Raw genomic sequence first — 20,817 nt, forward strand, 5'->3', positions numbered from 1 at the left:
TCAAACTCAGCTTTCCGGTGAGCATCCCACCTACAATCATGAACATGGGTTTCGTAAGAATATACTTTCTGAGAGGATATCAAATGTTTAGAGTTTATCTCGGTCTTGCTACGGTTGCCAAGAACATGGTCTTCTCGATATTGTGTGCGCTACGCCGGTGACGTTGGGGCGCCTTCTCTCCTTTGGTCAGGTAGTATCTGCGTGTCTTCCTGTCGTGGTTAAACCACTTCTCGTCAGCGTGGACGATGTTGAGCATGGGGTTAAACCCATAACCAAAACTGTCGCCATGTTGGCGAGATTTGGCTTCAAGAAATGAGAGTGAGTATTGGACACGTCGATGCCTGTTTGCCTCCGCTAACACGGGTTTGATCGCTGTTGTCTTAGCTGCAACCTCATGACTTGCAAGCAGACGTTGAATGACGCCAACGGAGACCTTGGCACTGAGTGTTGTAGCACGAATGGTTGATCGTTGGTGAGCTGGTATAGCTTCGAGCTTTTGCTTAATTTTCTTTTTATCGTAGCCTTTCCTGTCCGAGCTGCCTTTATACTTGCACTTAATATCACCAGCGATATTCCCCGAAGTCACAGACTCCCTGTAGGGTTTCCAAATACTTTCAACCGTCTGCCTGTGTACACTAAACGGATTGCTGTGCTCCATAAGGCAGCCCCCGTCAATAGTGCGCTTTAGAAGGCCGTGTAAGATGGCACGGCAAGCTGATTCACTGACGCTGCGCTTAACCATGATTGCTTGTCTGTCTGGGCCAAATTGGAAGTGTGGCGGGCGGTTTTGCGGACCCCTCATGTTTTGGGTGGCTGCAAACTCTCATCGTGCTGCGAGTTTTGCCAGCTGCGCAGCCTAAGTTATATTGTCCAATAGAGCGTCGTGGTTTCAATTTTACCGTAAAAAGTGACGGGTTATACAGTAATAGAGGCGCCCCAACGATTAGTCAAATCGAAATGTCGATAATTTTACGATACGGAGGAAGTATTTTTTATTGGCGGCTGTTGGAGGCCAGGATTGTTTACGTGGACTTGTATAAGACTGATGTCAGGATTAATCCTGGACATCAAAATCTACCTTAAATGAGTACGATAAGGGGAAGATACGAGAAGATTCCTCGAGGACGGGTAAGATTCGAAATGTGTGGCGGTAAGTCGCTCAGGATTAATCCTGTATTCGTCCAAGATTAAATTCTGGATTGGGACTTATCACTAGACGAATGGATCTTTGCCTTATCTTTGCTATAGATGCTCGATCTTCTACACAATTCGGGTGAGCTTGGTGATCAAACCTGAAGTCATTGCATTTAGCCTTACCAAGACTCTAACTTCGTTTCCTACGTCCATTTCACTGCGCAGGTTGTGTAGGTGGAATGACATCATCCACATTGTCATCTTCACTAGCGTTCGGGGCAGGCTGTTTCTCTTCTGTGTTGTCGTTTGTCGTCGTATCTGCTGAGCTCTCGGTCACCACCGAAAGAAGCTGTCCAGACAGCAAGTAGTAGAAAAGTTCGAAACGTCTTCTTTTCAGCGAAGTGTCGTTAATTTCCAAGTGTCGTCCTGTTAGTACTTGACGTATGAACTGCCAGCACACGTAAAATCCACAGCTATGCCCATCGAATTGGATGAAGTTCATTTGCGCGATCACGTCATACTCATGCAGTCCGCTAGTCTTGAGATGCGTCGCCACAGCTTTACCGGTGCTCTTGTACGTGGCTTGATTCAACGGGTCGTAGTAGTAGATACGCTTTGAGCTGACTTTAACAGTAACGCAGCACCAGTGAAAATTCTCGACGTTTAACGGCAGCATGACCGTGTCCACCTCTTCCTCCATAACTTGCTGTAATACACGATCCCGTACAGCTTCATCAACAGGACGATAGTCCTCATTTCGCTTACGCCTCGTTTTAGCAACACAGGACTGGAATCCTGCAAAACGACAGGATCGGTAATCGTACGAAAGCCGCAAGCATAATGCGCTTATGGCGGCATCTGTAAGCCACATCGGAGGAACTGCTCTGTACAGCATTGCGTAGCTGTAATCCGGCGCATCCGGGAGGCCATCTATTCGTTTGTACGGGTACGTTTCTATAACTTCGGCTGCAACTTGGGCCCCGATGTGATGGTATTCAGCTGGAAGAGAAGGAATCCCGTCTTCAAGTAGCCATTTGTGCATATCCTGACCCAACTGTACAAGTTCTTTCAAGTTTGCAACACGTTTAAACGCTTCGATCTGCTTCCGCGAGAAACACCCAACGTCTTTGATAACCACGGTTTCCACTGATTTGACGGGTTTGCTATCCGTTTCCTGACTCGGTTGAGACTGATCGATTGCAATGGCGTCTTCCTTCGAATTAGAGACCGGAAGTAAGTTCATGCATGCGTCCAACAGCTTTGTAGGGAGCAGGTAGAATGGATCCTGAATTAAAACAGGATTGTTCATCTTGTGCAGCTTCGGTTTTTTTCTTGTCTGCATCTGCATACTTCACAATAACACCAGACAAACGTCTCTCTACCTCACAAAGACCGGGTTGACCACGATCTAAACTATCCACGACGGCTAGTAGTGTCACGTCTCCAGCTTTTTTCCTGCCTTGCTCGGCCGCTTCGTACCATTTTCTGTCACTCCGCTCACCCGCCACAATCTTCTTCTTCATTTTTTTCGGAGCCCCAACCTTTCTAGCCTTCGGATTAAGTCGTATAGTCACGGCACTCACTGGCAAATTCGTCGTTTGTTTCACATCATCAGGCTTGGGGCTTTCGCTGTGAAAACTATTGTCGTCACTGCTTCTTATGTCAAACTCATCACCATTACTTGAGTCTTGTTTCTCTTCGACTACCGCGGCATTATCCTTCACATGTTCCGGAATCTCCACAGCGATTTTCTTCTGCCGGACGTTTCTCCACTGCGTCATCATGAACCTCAGCATATCGTCAAACTCCGCAGGGTCTTCAATCTCAGCCAATTCGCTTGCAATTAAGTGAGTAGCACGGACTGCCTCCCGGTATCGCTCCGAATGAGTTCTGACTTTATCCTTGATGTTTTCCAGAACAGTCAACGAATTTCTCGTACGCAAACTGACGTACTCGCTTGAGTTCCATTGATGTTTTCGTCCATCTGCCGATCATGGACATCGATCATTAGTAAATACTACAGATTGAAAGAAGCTCAGATCCTGTACGTATCCAGGATTTTATTCCCAAATGTATGATATCTCCTAAGACTTACCTTTCGTCTATTTGATTCCAAGGAATCACCGGACCGATCACTTTGGTGCGACGGCGATAAGCTATCGCATGGCGGCAAGGCAAACTCATCGATGCAGCAAGCTCACAGTCGCATATCCAATCATCGGTGCGCAGAGTATGCTCCTTGTTACGGCCGCATACTGTAATCACGCTTGAATTTATAGCGTCCTTCTTGAAGTTGTAGATAGAAGCCTTCTCCAAACCTACAGTGTACTGAAGCTCAATCTGCTGAGCTACATAGTGCGTTGTGAAACGAAGTACAGTCGACAACTCCTCATCGTAGTTTGAATTGCGGAACTGTCCTATTCGAGTCAACCGGTACTCGTAATCTGTCTGTTTCCTCCTGTCAAATGAAACCAACGCCTTAATACATTTTGCCATACTCATCGAGCCGTCAACTCCTTCCTTTAGTTTTCCAAAATAGCTCTCCAGCCTGTTGTTTGTATGGTTGTTGAAGTGGGGCAGCGTTGCCCGAAGATAGTACACCCAAAGCTCCGTGCTCGAGTGCCAATTCTTCTCGAAGTACGTGAAGAAGCGATCCATTCCACATCGCTCACATATGCCCTTCAAAGATACACGAGCCTCGTTATACGTCTCCTCAGAGACTGCGTAGACCATCTTGTGCACTGCGGCATCAATTTGACTTGCGTCGTCAGACGATATTTTGCCGAACTCTGGTTTTGATCGCATCTCCTTCAGGTATTTAATCACATGAAAGTGACAAATCAGGATACGCGCATCAGGAAAGTTTGCCTCTAGGACCCTTATCTCGTTCATGTCCTTGTCCACAACGATTACGCGCAGCAACTTCATACGGGTGGGGTGGAACCTCTTAAAGTGTGAAACGGCTCTCAGTCCCCATTCGCTTCGATTAGAGACTGTTGAACAACCGCTCCCTCTCCGAACTCGTTCATACACATGAACGTTAGAAGCTGATAATTGTATCTACAAATAATCATGGATTACAAGTTTATTAGTCCTGTACAAACCCAGTATAATAATCCGTCATGAGAACCGACACGTACCGATTTGTCTTGTGGGTACAGTCTACTAGTAAAACCTCACTAAAACGCGCAAACAACCGCCGCATGTGCGCACACGCTAGGGAAATCACTCCGGTTTCACCGCAATCCGTATCTGCAACTGTCGAAAAATTTATAGGATGAGCAGCCGCAAAGAGTGCCAGTTATCTAGCCGCCGCCTCGTTGTCATCCACGTCTGTCTCAGAGGAGGAGTAATCTCGGACTAAATTGTCAACATCAGCCTGCACGACGTTCTGGTCGTGTTCTAATAGATAGTCATAGATTCGAGAGCGTTTCGCGCCAACTTCCAACAGTCCCTGCACACGGGCGCTTACCAGCGGGTCGAATACACCTCGCGACGTGGGGTACGTAGCGAAAGCGGCTGGAGAAACTTGATGGTTGTGAGAGAACAATCCACTTTTAACCTGTAGCTCCCGCCGCACTAAATTCCATTGAACGACGAAACGAAACGGACAGTTGGTCAGCCGGATGTGCTGCCGTGGCCGGCTGCCTTCACTACGGGACTTCCGCTTCTTCCAGCCGTGAGTGCAGATGTAAGTGCGCTGGTAGGGATCAAATCCCTCCGGTACCAGCTGATTCTCATCCAAGCCTTTCTTGGTCTTCTTTAGACGCTTATTTCGCTCAGCTCGAGACATTGTCTCCTTAACGGGGATGACCTGCATCGTCCGCCGGCAGTACTCGGTGAAGTCCGACTGCCAAGCTTCCCAGTTGGCATGGTATTTAACGGGCGGGTCAATTATCACAGTGGCTGCGTCGCTGGTACTTGCACTGTCATCCATTCGCTCCCGAACCTGTAAGTCTGAGCTTTCATCTCCCTTTTCTTCCTCGTCCATCTGTACTCCAGCCTCTGCTGCGAGATGATCCGGCCCTACCCGTTTGGCCGAGGCGTCACCCGTGCCCTCCTGCGCGGTCGGGTTAGCCCCGACTTCTTGAACTGCGTCGACAGCGTCTTGTGGCATCTTATCGCAAGCGGTAGAAACGAAAATGAAACCAGCGAGAATTTATTTGGATCGGAAATAATCGAGTCGGTAAGGAAAATTATTTTTACAATCATGGGACCGGCCACGACTAAAGATTGAATTGACTTGAGAAAACATAAGATGCAGATGGCGACGTTTTCGTTCCCTCATCCGATTGGTTAAAAAGATTGAAAACGAAGCTGTACTACATTCTTGCTTTTGACAGACAAGAAGGAGGCTACATGAACTCCGGTGCCGTCGTTATTCGTGGATACAACGACTCTATCGAATGCAGCACAGGTGTAACTGTGCTGCTCTGGTTCTCGTTAACCTCTCTAGCAGCGTTATTACTGACGTTTGGTTCTGTATGCACAGAAAGCGTGGTTCGTTCGGAGTCGCTGGTGGAGGCGGCCTTTTGGCGCTTGCGGGGCCTGAACGGACGGCTGCGTGGAGAATCTTGTGCGCGGTTGTTCTCTCTGATTAGCCGCAATACGGTGGTAAGTTTAAGCTGACCATCTCTACGCTTTCGTTTGCTCGGCTTTAATTTCAATGTTGCGTAGCCTTTGTTGAACAGCTTGATGGCGTGTTTCTCGTCGGTGATTGCTGGCATTGGTGCGGAAAGTTCTTCTTCAATTCCATTGATGATGTGTCGCATCATAACGGACCATTCTGACAGGGTTGCTTTCTTTTTTTGTGAGTCCAGTTCTTCCGTCGGAATATATTTGTACGGAGGATAGTGGAGCTTTGTGTTACCGAACCACCACAGCAGCCAGGCTCCAAGAGGGTCGATACTCGGGAAATTAAAATCTTTGGGCAACACATGAAATTTACCACCCCATGTGTGGTAGTGACGCACAGGACTTGGGAGTGGGGTAGTGTCCGTAATTTCCGCCCCGCGGCGAAGCCCAACTTCGTCAAGCAGCGCTCTGATTTCCTCACGCAGCAGGTCCCTCGTAATATTGCCAGCCGCTACTCCCTTTTTTTCAAGAACGTGCTCCATTCTCTCTTCAAGCTTTCTAGGGAGGTCGTCAATAGATTGCTGCTGCCGGTCCAGCTTCTTATACAGTTAAATGTACGGCGGGATTCCAGATGGTTGCATCGAGCTCGATTCTCCAATTTCAAGCATGGCTTTAAGCTCGTCAAGAACGCCTGGATTGACGAATATGTGAGTTGATAGTAAGGGGTGATTCAATGGTAAATGCTGTCGCAAATATTCTGCGTGATAAACAAGAGAAGCGAGACTCAGTCGCAATACTCCCGATAAATTTAAATCCTCTGGAAGACCCGGGAACATTATTTGCACATTTGACGTCACAATACTTTTTACACTGCGAAAATGAGGGGGCAATAAAGCAAAACGTGAGTCATTCACTGGAAGACCAGCCACCACACGCCCCAGAAACTGATCTCCGGCGGCTTCGTAGCGAAAGTATCGATCCTGGACCCCGCCAATAGTCCAACCACAGCGAAGACAGACACTCACAATCGATGGACCGCCTGTACTTCCTCCACATGCAAATGTAGCGACACCTTTCCGCACTGAGTGAGTTCCATAAGTTTTAGCAGACTCTTCAAGTTTTAGGAGCTGTGTCAAAACTTTATTAAATCGCAGTTTCTGGTTGGAGCCTGGAAACAGAGCTCCGGGTTGAAGACGTGGGTGGCAAGCGAGATAAATTTTCAACGCAGTTACCCAGCATGTTGCCGGACTTAATGAGTTTGAATAGACGTGACGAGGGTCTCGGGGCCCAGAACCGTCTTGATTTGTCTTGGTCTTGACAAATATGACCCCAACGCTATCGTCCCTTTCCAATAGGTGCTGTGTCTGGATAGTTTGAACAGACATTGATCTACACATCAAATTCCACTGCGATGTCAAAAACAGGTGAGAGAAGCCGCCATCATTGACCTCGAGTGTCGCTTTGCACAGCGTCTTATACAGAGAATAGGCTAGAGCCTGTTTTCTAGAATTCTTTGGGTTGGTGGTCTGATCATTGTCAGCCTCAATTCGTTTCATGCCGGAAAAAAGCTGCTTTAAGTCATCGCCATATTCCGCAGGTGGTTTGAAGCGTTTCGCGCGATACATGTCTTTAATTGCGCTCCGGTACCCACTCAGTGTCCCAGTCTTTACAGAGCTGCTCTTGTGCACCAGAAACTTCTCGAAAAGATTTGGTGTGAACTCCAATAAATTAAGCTCGCCTTCGTGATCAAACAATCTGCTGGTGTTACTGTCCTCTTTGGCAAGTTCATTTTGGATCCACTTTTTTATCCTATTGATGCTGCTCCTGTACTTATGTCTTGTTTGGGTAGATACACATGCGTCTCGTATTGCCTCGACGTCACTCCTGGTCGTGGGCCGAGCCCCAGTGCTCCCAAGTTGCGCGATTCCGTCACTCATTCTGACTTCTTCAGTTTGATCTGCGCTCTGCCAATAAGGTGGCGTTGCTGTCGTCGGCGATCGTCTCCGACGAAATGGGAGAAAGACTGAATGGCAGCCTCTTTGATAATGAAATCAAGTCAAACATCTTATCAGGATTACTTCGTTACCGATAAAAAATCAGTCGCTGCCGCCGACGATTTCTCGTAAAAACCTATGTATTACTTATCAAAGTGAAGGAATGAACAGTTCCATGTGGCCCAACGGTTCCGTTTTTTATTTAAAAAAAAAAGTGATCTCGACATCTAATTAAAGATCGAGCGCTGAAGTGTTTTTCGACAAAAGCTTTGCACGTCGCTGTTGGCTTCGAATGACTTACTTATGAGCGCATCAAACTCTAGCTCATTCCGACCTGCTTCACAGCCAAAAGAGCAGCTCGTGCTTCAGGTCGAGAATCTTCCGCTCGGTGGGAGAATCCTCACGATTGAGATTTTCGAGGTACCAGACACCGCCCCAACAAAAGCATCGGGGACACTTTTATCACCAGTTCGTTCGGCACCTTCCACACCATTAGCGTCTTCGAATTCCGCGAGGGCAAACGGGTTTCGAGTAGCAGCGCGAGATGACGTGGAAAATGAGTATTCACTATTCGTGACGCGGCAAAAGGCTGAATACTTGTATAGGGCAGCTTATCCAGCTGAAGCAGAAGAGAGCGAGGAGATCTCCCCCGAGGCAATGGCAAACGGCATTCTCACATACCTCAACATCATCGGAAATCGACAGCGAGATGTTGGGAAGCTTGTGTGTCGGGAACCCGAGCCACACGTCAAAAAGAAGGCTCGAGTATTACCAACCAGCACCCCACCAAACAAGCAAAGGAACCCGCATCTCCCCTCCAAGCGGCAGGATCAACGTGCTGTCCGTGTACAGAAAACTTCGGAACGGACGATGGAAGCAGTTGCATCAGCCATGCGACTTTTAGGCTCTGGCTTAAATGGAGATGATGACAGTGAGATGGACGTAGGGAAGTTTGACCGTAAGGGCAGCGAAGCAAGCATATTGCATCGCATGGCAGTTGCTGACTCCAAGACGATGTGGAAAGCGCAACTGGAGACGAACTACGAGGAGTCTGACCACCCGTCATTCTACGAACTTGATGCATCAGCTGCCGCGCAAGAATACACTTTAGCACCGGGTTTGTCGCCATTAAAGCGAGCACTTCCGGAACGCAGAACAAAGCATAAGGATCTTGAAGAGCGTCGACAAAAGGGGCGTCAGCAGCGGATTATGGTTGCACAAGCGGCCCATGACGCTCCCAACTCGGTGTTAAACTCAATTCAAGGGCAAGGCTCTTATCGACTTTTAGTTGAAGAAAATGATCCAGATTCAGATCCATTATCCCCAGTTACCACGAGACGAACCTCAATGGTCACCGTGGACAGTACTGACAAGCCCACAGCCCAGCCAAGAGCTGCATCGGCTCCTCGATCGAGTGTGGGTACTGTGTACAGCCTAAGAAATTTATTTGAATTGAGTTTGTCGGAACCAGAACAATTTCTACGCCGACGGACGTTGGACACGCATCGAAGCGTGCTGGGGAACGATCGCTGGCAAGATGACATTCTAGGTGGAATGGAAATTGAGATCACGGATGAACGGCCAAGTCTCGAGACCCCGCCGAATAAACTGGATGCGTTGTTGAACACTGCGCGTCGTGTTATGGTCGTGAATACGGTAGGAGGGTCCAGTCAACGAAACACCGGTCCCCTTAAACTAGCTCCCGGTAGACGACGTGGCAGGACGTCGACTTCGCCAAATCTCTACGTTGCCAGTCTTAATACGTCGCATTCAGCACCACGTCTACGAGTTTCGACACTTAAGGACGAACCGGTGAAGCCTGAATCCTTGGAAGTAGGTGGACTAGAGTTGAAATATACCAGCCAGAAGCAACCTGATGACCCGTTGATCCATCACGAGGATCGGCCGCCACCACAAGTTGTAGGTCCTTCAATATCGGAGGAAACGTGCGTTGGATTGCAAAGCAGATCGAGGTCACGGTCAAATTCTGTGGGGTGTGAGGGGGTTTTGCGCTTAGCTCCACTTCCAAGCACAACACCAAAAGCACCTGCTCAAAAATTTCTGGCTTTACCAGAGCCAGAGAAAGCATCTAGTGCACGTGATGTCGTCCAGGAAAAGGAGATTTCAGTGGTATCTCCTGACCCCGAAGTGGTGTTGTATTCTCGAGAATCAAATGAGTTGATTCTTGAGGAGGGTAAGAATGATGAAGAGCCTGCTGGTGAGAGTATGGACAAGTTATCACAAGCCGACAGTACTTTATGTCAAGGGGTTGTCGATGATACTGAGAACGCAGATTTGCCACCAGCGGGAGTGAACTCGGTCTTTGATGACGAGGCTCAAGTAGATACGTCAGGTCTTGATCGATTGGCTTTCTCGTTGAACTCTCAGAGCGAAGTTTTTCCTTCTACCTCTCGACAAGAATGTTGGGATGATCCGAGTGAGCTTGTATTGTATCCAGAACTATATGGCGATGTAGGAGAGATTTCCACAGTAGCAGTAGAGGTGAATGCAGCGGAATCTGATAAGCTTGAAGACCAGCAGCAACGGCCGGCGGAGGAAGATGTCTTGGAGGGATTGATTGATACAACAAAGTTCGCTGAGGAGAAAGAAGACGTTGAAGAAACGGAATTTTGTGAGCTAGCTGAACAAGTCGAGGATATTATATCTAACAACCAGATTCGATCATGTGCGAATTCACCACGGGTCGATGAAGACGATGGAGAGCCAGCGAAAGATCATTTATTATGTGCTAACAACGACGACTATCTGAGTCATGATGATGCAGAACAATACGGAGAAAATGTTATGCCGGGAATGTCCACTGAAGCGCTCGATTCTATCGATCGCACTGGCGATTCAGTCGTTATCCAGAATGAATTAAATACTCTTGACAATGGTGGCGAAGTAGTGGACACGCCAGTAAAGAGTAGTCGTTCCGGTGACAACATTAAAGCGATCGACTTATCTGCCGACTGCAACGATGACGATAGTGCGACTATGTTGACGTTCGCTACGCTGACAGAAGAGCTCTCACACACCGCTCTGTTCGACAGTGATCAAAATCATTATGGCAGTAACGTGGCATCAAACCGTGCAAGTGTTCCAGATGAAAACAACACTCAACCGAGCGATGAGATTTTGCCTAGCGAAGAAGGGGCAAGTGTACTTCTAGATGCTGCAGAAGATATGGCACCGATGGAGCAAAATTATGACCATGACGAAACGGTGATAAGAGATCAACTTGAACCTCGTCTAACGACACCGCCGCAGAAACCAACTGAAAACGGGGCGGAGCAATTTAGTACACCGGAGTTGCGTTTGTTTGATGACAATTCCTTGGTAAGAACACCTTCTATTCTGCGCGAAGAGTCCACACTAGAAGCATCTCCAGATCGTGAGAAACCAGTTGAATTTCCACGCAAAAAATCCGTGAATCCAAGGAAGAAGTCGAGCTTGACAACTACTGGTCAGGTCAAGACATCGAAAGTGTTGGGCTCGAAACGAAGAAGCTTAGAAGTACAGATAGCAGAAACGCAAGTGATGGTACAACAGTTACCGTCTAAGCTCGAGCGTCGACATACAGCAGAAGATGTGAACAACAGTGACCAGCCTCGCAGTGTGCGTCGAACGAGTACAATTAATCCGAAAAGCCAACTACCAGGCCTACATTCCTCAAATACTGCGAAGACGACGTCAAAAGCGTCAGCTGAAACGAGCGCCGGCGCAATATCCTGCTCTTCTACCAAACGCCAAACGATATCAAAGCCTCAGCCATCCGGAGCAGCTCATAGCGTCACCACTTATCACAAGAAATGGGGAACGTGGATGGCTGGTAAACACATTATCGAAAAGGTGGGCTGTCTCCAGTATGAGGAACTCGTAATGGCAGATCCACAGAATGAGGAAAACTTGCTCAAACTGGGTTACCGGTATGCTCGTTCTCCGGATACCAGTATGCCGGCGATTTTACTCTTGGAGAATGCTGCTCTACTGCACAAACATGCAACAGGAACGCGAGAGTACTGGTTCTGGCTTGGTTCAGCGCACTTGGACATTTTTATGCGTCAGCGGAAGTATCTGCCCGCTGCGCGATTTCATTTGGACAAGAGTTTTCGAGCGTTTACGAGCGCGTTTGCGTATCTGGAGAGTCTAGTGGACCCGATGCTACTGCTTCGTTATGCTATTGTTCTGTTCTGGCACAAAGGCGACGGCAACTTGAAGAAGACACGAGATATTTTTCATGAATTGTTTTCGCAATTTGTCATCTTTTGCGATAGAGATCGACCGAACTTGTTGTTTCTTCAGTTCCAAGTACTGCATCGCCTGAAACTTTACGTGGATGCGATTGACTGTATGAACAGAATTATCACCCTCCACGAGAAGACTAAAAGTCGGACTGGTGTAATCTTACCTTCGCCAGTCTACGATACAGCAGACTATGGCCTGATGTTGATGCAGTGCCAGCAGGCCAGTGGAGATTACGTCTCGGCAGCTCAAAGTCTAGTCTCCGTTTTGAAAGACAAGAATGAGCAGCAAGCGACCACACTCAAAGATGAAGAGTACTTTGATTTGTGGCACGCTCTGGCGGAGAAATGTTTACATCACGAAGACTATGCGCTCGCATTGGAGTATTACGCGATCGCTCTGAATTTCGCTAAACAGTCGCAAGCGCTTGCTGCTATTCACTACAAACTCGGCCTCTGCTTCCAGTCGTTGGGTGAAGACGGTAAGTGCGTGACAGAATATAAACGTGCACGCACTGCGAACCGCCACGTTCCTCCGTTAGTTACGTTGACTGAGCTCAATGTCTCGTATGAAGTGCGCTATGCGCAGCTCCTTCAGAGATCTGTCGTCCAGACGGTAGAAGAAGTACGGGTCGAGGTATATGGCAAGGCAGCTCGACGTCTTCAGCGTGTTTTCCGCCGAAGTCGACGGAATCTGAACGCCAAACCGGATATAGAAACTCCAGTCACGAAGATGCCCAGCTTGTCCAAGCGAAAACAGAGCACGATTGCACCTCGAAAGGCTTCAGTTGTTGCAAAAGTCGAAGAAGCCAGCAACAAGACGGAAGTTAAAAAAGAAGAAAGCTTGCCGCAGAAAGCGGTGGCTCTTGATGACAATCAAGCGAATAGACACGAAGAGAACGTCATTGAAAGTGTCGAGCACCGTCATGAGTCTTTTCTCGCGAGGAAGCAAGCAGCGATGGAAGAAATGGCCGAGCTGCTCACAAGCCCACAGTATCGAGGACGAGAAGCATCACCGTCGTCTCGGTCTAATGCCCGGCTTAAAGCTACCTCACAACTGCGGAGTGGGTTGCTCTCTCCTGAGAAAGATCGTCTGGACGCACGTCGAAAGGAGTCCATGGACACATTTCATCAGGTAAGCCACTCGTTACTCTGAATATTGTCTTGCTCTCATATTTTAAATATTTGGTTACGCTCATGCAGCTAGGATATGTTTCCTCGACAATGCCATGGATTGAGTTTTGGGAGAAACTTCTAGCTCTTGCACCAGAACTTTTCAACTCGCGACATGCATTATACGGAAATATTGCACGGATTCGAGGTCGACAGCCACTAGTGACAGACGAAGTCGCTTTCTGCGCTCTAGCGGAAAGCATAGGAAACGTTCATGAAGCAGCCGAAAAGCTGCATGATGCGTCATACGAGCGAGAACTCACATACGTGTGTGCCGTCATCGAAGTGTCGAAGCTTCTGGAACGATATTTCCCACTGGATCCGATGCAACTCTCCCTCAAACCTCCTCACGTCTCGCTCCCAACTATTTCGTCGCCCACCGCAGACTCCATCGCTGCTCATAGCTCACATACTCCAAGTGGAATAGACACAACACGTTGCGTTATGCTACCTCCCACTCGAGTGGCTTCTCCATCCACTTCCAAGCCTAAAAAGCATCTCCGGATGAACGAAATGCTCGACTTGCACTTCCAAGAACACGTCCAGAAACAAGAAGCAGCGCTAGCAATAACCGACGCAACACGAGGCTTTGTGCACCCACCCGAGAAGCTCATGGTGCTGCGGGATTTCCGACAAGCCAACAGCGTTCTGGTGAGCTCGCAACTAGCTTTCGGTAGTGGGAAAGCAACGATATGAAGAAAATTATTCATTAGTTTCGGCAAATTTAACGGAGGGAAACATCAACGTAAGTTGTGGGAAATGAGCAAGAAAAAATCGACGCGTCTACTTCAACTTGGTCGCGACCTTGTGGATCCAATCCACTAGCAGCGGGAACAGAGCAGACACACTATCGTTGATGAGACCGAGGAAGAACTGCTCTGCTTGCTCATCAGTCAGGTCCAAACGGAACTTCTCCTCCACCTTGAGCAACGTCGTGGCCGGATTCGCTGACAACTCTTCGATGCCAGAGTCGGCCATCAGACTGAGAAGGTTCAAAATCAGATCGGCACTCTTGCGCAGCCAGTTGTACGCTTGACAGCAGTAGGTTGTGAACTTCTGGTAGTGCTCGCTGGTAGGACCGCCCATACCTTCCACCATTTCCTTCGTCAACTTAAATGGGGGCGGGTAAGGCTTGGGATCAGCACCAAACACAAACCCAAAGTCGATGTGGAACATGTGGCCTTCCGCCTTCATCATCAGGTTGTCCAAGTGACGATCACCGATTCCCAGCAGATACGTCAGCACACAATAGCCAGCCACTGACTTGACATACGTGCTCAACGCTTCGGGTGCGATTCCGAACTCTGCACTCGGATCTGGGTTGTGTTTCCTTAAAAAGCCCACGATCTGGGGCGATTCGAAGTGGGAAACCACATATGACACTGGGTACGAGTCTTGCACGAACTCCATCAACCCATCGTTCGCACCCGTCGCTAGGATCCGATACGGAGTCAACTTCAAGTCCAAGTTGACTTTTTTCAGCAGTCGATCCATCAGAATGAACATCTGCATGATCAGTTGATCCTGGCGAAGATCGTCACCGTTTTTCACCATAAACTTGTACATCGGCCCTTCCTTTTCGCGGTGCAAGTAGCTGATCATGCGTGTGGGCAGCGACTCTCGCATCATATTCGAGTCGCTTCCGCCAAACATCGACTGGTTGAGGTTCGGAGGGTGGTGGTTCTCGCCCTCAGCGACTGCGTGGTGCTGATCAGGGGAAATGACAGTCTGGAACTGGATCACAGCCGGGTACATTGCACTCTTGAACATCTTGGCCGACGAGGCCACAACGCCACTCAAGTGGACAGTGGGGTCCAGAGGCAGAGAGATCACAGCGCCCTTGGGCCACGGGAACTGCTTGAGGAACTGACGCAGCTTCTCTTCCTTTTGATCTTTCCTTCCTTTTTCTTCTCGAGCCTTGTTGTGGATGGCTAAAATGTGGCTCATGAAGTCACGTTGAGCCATCAACATGTCGTAGATTGGCTTCTTCTCTTCGTCTCGCTTCATTTCGGTCAGCATCTGGTTCAGCACCGTGTGGAAGATCTCCGAGTCGTTGGTTTGGTCGCCAGCCTCCACTTTCAAATACCAATAAAAGTAATTGGCCATCTGGAAGTTGGTGCTCGAGCGAGCAATAAGGAACCGAGCCAGAGGGCCAAGTTCACCGGGCGATCCGTCGGTACTGCTGCTTTCATCGCCACTCAATCCGCCACGCGATGACGTGATGGGGGCGCCAGGCTTCTCATACCGCAATGCCTGCACCAGCTGCAATAAAAAGTCCTGCAGATCTTCGTTCTTGGCTGTTGCCAGCGTCGACACAGCGAAATGACGCACAATTTCGTGCTTAAACTCCTTCTCGCGCCCCAGCAGCTTCAACGCGTCGGCGATGTCGATTTCGCACCACTGAGACAGCAGATCGGTCGCTTGTTTGACTTCCAGTTCGTCTTTCCAATCCACAGACAGTAGAAATTTCACCACCGCCTTTTTGTTGTCTGTGAGCGTGTAGCGGAACTTCCAGAGCAGATCCTTGTCTTCATTCTTCAAGTTGTCGGTCGGCGTAGCCAGCAACTGCTCAATCCGAGCCTTTTCGTCTCGACTGGGCTTGAGATTCGGGTCAATCGACCCACGCAAGATATCGCGTGCCAGACGACGGTACTTGCGCTCAGCTGGGTTGTCTTCGTTGAGATCGGGGTCCCACACAGTCACGAGACTTGGCAGTTCTCTGGACCCAGAAGAGCCTGTGTTCGTGGCCAGATCGTACGATCCACTGAGTGTATGTGAGTCGTAGGACGGCGTCGAGGAGGACGCGCTGTTGCTGTCGTAATTCATCCGTCGTGGACCCATATCTGCAGTGTACGAGGAGGTCAAGTTGCGCTGTGAGTAGGGTTCTTCCTCGTACAATACGACGTCTCCAAAGTACGGCATCTCGAGCCACAATAAGGCGTCCTCACGGTACGAGCAGAATGGACCCAGTGCATCTCTCCGGGTGGGCGGCTCACTGCCTCGTCGGATGCGAGCAATGCGTCGGTCTGTGACGCTATCCATCCACTCGTTGCGAGCGATTTCTTTGCGCTCGTACTTCTCACGCAGCTTGTCCAGTCGAAAACATTCCTGGCGTACCCACTCTTCGTCGATTTCTGAGGGTGTGGCTGTGTTCGGGGACGAATCAGCTTCGCGTCCTTCCCAGATACGGAGACACTGCACGCCGTCGCGTAGTACGCCTTGCTTGGTGAAGAAGGAGATGGTGGAACCGCCGATAGGCACCCAGCCTACTCCCCAGATCGTGATGGCCAGTAGCGAGTTGCGAGACAGGTCGCGATAGCGCACGGGGAAGGAGATCCACTCATTCCAGTAGATGGTCGAGTTGCTGCACTTGGTGGGGCTCTTGGAACTGAGAACGACACAATAGACGCCATATCTCAGCTTCCAAGACCTCATAAAACGATACCAAGGTACCGACAGAGCGACGACACGCACCTGATGACCATGGGATGCAGCGGTAGACCATCGGAGAATACCTGCGCGGTCAGGAAGATCTCGCTTACAGGAGAGTTGCGTACCTCCGATGATGTCCCCGCTAGCTGTTCCAGACCCGCAAGCGGCCGCTCCGACACAGCGCGCTTGGGCGTATCGCCACTGACGGAGCAGCCAAGTGCAGGCGCAAGCTCTATCAGCGAGATCTTCACGCTGATGCCTGTGCTCACGCCGCTGCTGAGGTAGTAGCGGTATTCCTTGAGGCGACTCGCCATGGCAGACTTCTCAGTGAAGACGGTGGCGAACGTAGCCTGCGGAACAGAATACATGAGTGGGATATGCTTAATGGAAGGATCCGAAAATAGCAAGCGTCACGTTGTGTAAACGGATTCCCACGAACTTTGTGGCGAAGCCATTTCAGTTCGGCATCGAAGCAGCTCGTCGCACAATGCGTCAGCAGCCCCAAGGTCCACCGAGGGACGTGGGCCGCAGAGTGCTGGTGACTAATTTCGCTCGACAATCGCGTGTCGGATGGTCGACGCGAGCTCGTCCGGCTAGAGCCTGTTGTTGCCAACGCTCCAGCTCATTGACTGCAGCGTGAGCAGCTTCAAGTCTGTGCTTGGAAAAGATATGACTTGATGCCACACACTCGAAGCTAAAGTTTGTCTCCGCTGCCGTAGCTGTTCACAGTTCATTTAGTTTTAGTAAAGATGCCGATCCGAGGTGGCAATGCACTAAGATGGTGGCGGGGCGGAACGCGATCTGAGTACATGTAAACGAGCCGCAGATTTCGCCATGCGAGTGCGGGTTTGCTGGAGATCAGCAATATGAATACAGATGATCAAGCAAAAATGAACAAATTTCACATTGGCCCACCAGTGGACCAGTGCTTGGCGCTTCGTTACGAAGTTCGTAAGCTTACTTTGCGTCTGCGTCAATTGGGTCATATGTGGTGCTGTTTTACCTTTTTGTCTCTTCTCTGGGAATGCAGGCTTTTTGAGACATCTTGCTTGGCTGTTGCATGAAACTCTGTGAGCGTCGCGCGATCGCCGAACAAAAGAAGTGGCAAGTAAAGATCTGGACGTGTTGTGTCGCCCAGCCCGCATTCTTGACGATCCAGGCATTGGCTCGCCCTGCGAGGGGAGATGACACCTCGTTCGTTTGAGTGAAGCCTGTTCTGTTTATAGCTCCGTCTTAAGACGGTTCGCCTCGTTATATTAGTATTTTGAGGTCGAAGCAGATGGATGCCAGACCAACCTATCACCGCCTTCATAAGAGCAAGTGAGGCTTGCCAGCAAGGGCACACACCTGAGCCACACAAAATCTTACAGAGGCTCGGAGTAGGCTACCGAAAGGGGTACTTGGCAGAAACGGGCCTGTACCCAAATGTAGGAAATGAGAACAAAGACCCCTGTTATTAATAAGCAAAGCGTTAATCAAGGAAAGCAAAAAAATGAAGGTCGGTCTAAGCTGCAACAAGAGTCTGCTGTACATATCTTCAGGTTTCCTCAAGTCAGACTCTAGTCAAGGCTGCATGTTAAGCCTATTTATCTTTGATACCCATAATGGGTAATCCATTTTTGGGCCCATTTTAGCTGTTACGATTGTACGACAGCTGACGAGGGGGCGAAGCCAGGATAAAAAAGCCTAAATGGCTTTTCGCTTGACCGTCGAACTGCTCTTGGAATTTGTATGCACTCTCTTCGCAGCAAAGAGGCCCGGAGCGCGCCACTTATTACTCAGTTTGGCGGCCGACTCGACTCGTGTACACGCGTGGAGCGGAAGGCAGTGAGCGAGAGACAGAGAGCGCCCCCACTCAAGCCAAGGCAATCCGCCGAGCCCCCCCTCACCGAGTATCCCCTCCCCAGCCCCACCAGCAGCAGTACACACTTTTGACGTAAGCCCGCAGCTCTTTGTGTGCGCGTCCTTGCGTTGTCTCGCGAAGACTGAAGGACTCTCCCCTGTTCTCCTCGTCCCCTTCCTCCTTCGTTTATCTTTTTTAGGTAGACAGACCGCAGCATGTCGCGCAAGGGACTCAAGGGCAGCAGCACCATCGGCGGCAACGACGTGCTGACCATCGATCAGCTGCGCCACCAGGATGACTGGGTGCTCGACACGGAGCGATACAGATGTCACGTGTGTACGAGGAACTTTACGCGCTTCCGACGAAAGCATCACTGTCGCAAGGTACACCTTGCAGTACTATAAATTTAAGGGAGACCATGATCGGCTGACCATAGTTAACTGTGTCTGATGCTCATGTAGTGTGGAGAGGTGGTGTGTGGCAACTGTACACTGAAGAAGGAAGCGGAACTGCCTGTAATTGGCCGCTCGCTAGTGCGTGTATGCATGTCATGCATCCTGTCGCATGCCAACGGCCAGGCAAACCCGCAGGCGCCTCCTCCTGCCCCCACGTCGGGCACGGTATCGCCCCCGCCCCCGCGTGAGGAGCATTGGGAAGCACAGAACTTCCACTCGCCCACTGGCAACTCGGAGGGCGACTTGTCGCACTTTACGCGCGACTTCCAACAGTCTGAATTCGATTACCCGCTCGACTTCAGCTGGGACCATCCATGGCCAAAGCCCCCCATCGTCCCAGGCGAGTCTGAGCGTCTCGAAGTTCTGCGCGGCTTTGACATTATGGACACGCCCAGTGAAGACGTGTTCGATATTATCTGTGACCTGGCCAGCAACGCCCTCAAGAGCCCCATCGCGGCCGTGAGTCTGCTGGACGAGGACCGCGAATGGTTCAAGGCGAGCGTGGGTCTGGCGCAGAACGAAGTGCCGCGCTCCGTGTCTTTCTGCGCGCACGCCATCATGTCTAAGGAGCCAATGGTCGTTATGGACACTCTGCTGGACAAGCGATTCGCTAAAAACCCGCTGGTGACGGGAGCGGCGAAAATCCGATTCTATGCCGGCGCACCGATCTGTACGCCGTCCGGCCACCTTCTGGGTACGGTGTTTGTGTTCGACACGCAGCCACGCAACACGTGTGATATCGCGACCTTGGAGAAACTGTCGAATGTGGCGATGAAAAACCTGGAGGACCGTAAGAACGCTGTGGCTGCGCCTGTTGATAATGGCGAGGCAGTGGAGGTCGTCGAGAGTGATGATCAGCAATCAGAGGCGCCCAAACGCCCCGCCGAGCCGCTTCGAGGATCAGGAATTGGCATTGCAAACCAGGTGGTGGCTCAGCCCGTGACTGGCGCGTCGCAGGATCTTGTGGCGGCCAATGCTGGCGACGGGCAGGTGACGGCAGGTCCCAAGATGGAGACAATGCTGATGGACCTGCTATGCCGTACCACGGAGACTCAGCAGCAGTTAGCAACACAGCAGGGAGCGATGTTCCACACACTAGGTCAACACACTGCTGACATCGACAAGTTGGCGACTGCGATGGCGCGGATGGAGGCAAAATTAGACGCGATGGTCGAGTAAAAGCGGCGAGAATGGTAATGCGTGCCGTGGACAGCAGCGGCGACGCGTGCGCGTAGCTCAAGAGCGAGATAAGAAGACGGCCATGGCTTCATGTGAGGTGATGAAAAGAAAAAAAGAAAAACAAACAGCAGATTCAATCATTCGCTCGCTCTCTTCAATCGTATTCAGATTTGTAGTGGAAAGAAGGTTGTCATGAACTCGATCGTGTTTGAAGTACATTTTCCTGGACGCAATGCCTCTGCTCTGACCGTTCGAAGCAGTACGAAGTACCGTAAACAACGATCTCAGTGCAATAGCTGTAAGAAGTTCCAGTGCAATTGTGGTTCTCACGGCTCGAATGTTTTGCATCTAATAGGATTCCGATAATTTTTACCTCCTGCAAAATGAGAGTATGGTGACACCGACCCATCTAAAATGCAGGTTAGCATTCTGTCAATGTTCCGATAATCTGATTGGGTAGTTGGTCCTGCAACATGCCAGCCGTGAGAACCACATATATTTATTGCTAGCAAACTTTATGGTAAAAAAAATTATGTCCATTAAATGCAACAATGCGAAGATTTAAAGAGAAAAACTGATGAGTTTTTCTTACAACCGTTAGTGTGTCGTCTCTATACTTCTTAGAATCGCACTTTTCCTTTCTCCGTTTATGTCTTTTAAGATGCTGCATTGAAACCGTGCGTCGCACTGAGGCCGTGGCTTACGGTAGTAAGAAGAACCGAGCCGGAACATAAACAATCAGAACCACCAAGAACCAGGAACTGGGTTCTGATAATTTTGGGGCTCGG

At 49.8% G+C, this 20,817-nt stretch overlaps 5 protein-coding genes across 5 annotated transcripts; 3 read left to right on the top strand and 2 right to left on the bottom strand.

The window, feature by feature from the left end:
* Positions 1-1,348: 1,348 nt before the first annotated feature.
* Positions 1,349-4,062, bottom strand: PITG_12322 (cysteine protease family C48, putative; the record flags this gene model as incomplete). The annotated part of the gene is made up of 3 exons (XM_002900877.1): positions 1,349-1,840; positions 2,517-2,970; positions 3,230-4,062. 3 exons carry the CDS (start codon positions 4,060-4,062, stop codon positions 1,349-1,351), a joined length of 1,779 nt encoding a protein of 592 aa, XP_002900923.1.
* Positions 4,063-8,006: 3,944 nt separating this feature from the next.
* Positions 8,007-9,154, top strand: PITG_12324 (uncharacterized protein; the record flags this gene model as incomplete). The annotated part of the gene is made up of 2 exons (XM_002900878.1): positions 8,007-8,990; positions 9,095-9,154. 2 exons carry the CDS (start codon positions 8,007-8,009, stop codon positions 9,152-9,154), a joined length of 1,044 nt encoding a protein of 347 aa, XP_002900924.1.
* A 4,017-nt stretch (positions 9,155-13,171) lies between these two features.
* Positions 13,172-13,816, top strand: PITG_12325 (uncharacterized protein; the record flags this gene model as incomplete). Its single annotated transcript, XM_002900879.1, has 1 exon — positions 13,172-13,816. The coding sequence occupies one exon, from the start codon at positions 13,172-13,174 to the stop codon at positions 13,814-13,816; it is 645 nt and encodes a 214-aa protein (XP_002900925.1).
* An 87-nt stretch (positions 13,817-13,903) lies between these two features.
* On the bottom strand, positions 13,904-16,866 carry PITG_12326 (phosphatidyl inositol kinase (PIK-A); the record flags this gene model as incomplete). Its single annotated transcript, XM_002900880.1, has 2 exons — positions 13,904-16,508; positions 16,595-16,866. 2 exons carry the CDS (start codon positions 16,864-16,866, stop codon positions 13,904-13,906), a joined length of 2,877 nt encoding a protein of 958 aa, XP_002900926.1.
* Positions 16,867-18,370: 1,504 nt separating this feature from the next.
* PITG_12327 (uncharacterized protein) lies at positions 18,371-20,151 on the top strand (the record flags this gene model as incomplete). The annotated part of the gene is made up of 3 exons (XM_002900881.1): positions 18,371-18,488; positions 18,595-18,778; positions 18,857-20,151. 2 exons carry the CDS (start codon positions 18,611-18,613, stop codon positions 20,027-20,029), a joined length of 1,341 nt encoding a protein of 446 aa, XP_002900927.1.
* Positions 20,152-20,817: the final 666 nt, after the last annotated feature.

Source organism: Phytophthora infestans, genomic scaffold (assembly GCF_000142945.1).
Source record: "Phytophthora infestans T30-4 supercont1.24 genomic scaffold, whole genome shotgun sequence".
Taxonomy (NCBI): Eukaryota; Oomycota; class Peronosporomycetes; order Peronosporales; family Peronosporaceae; genus Phytophthora; species Phytophthora infestans.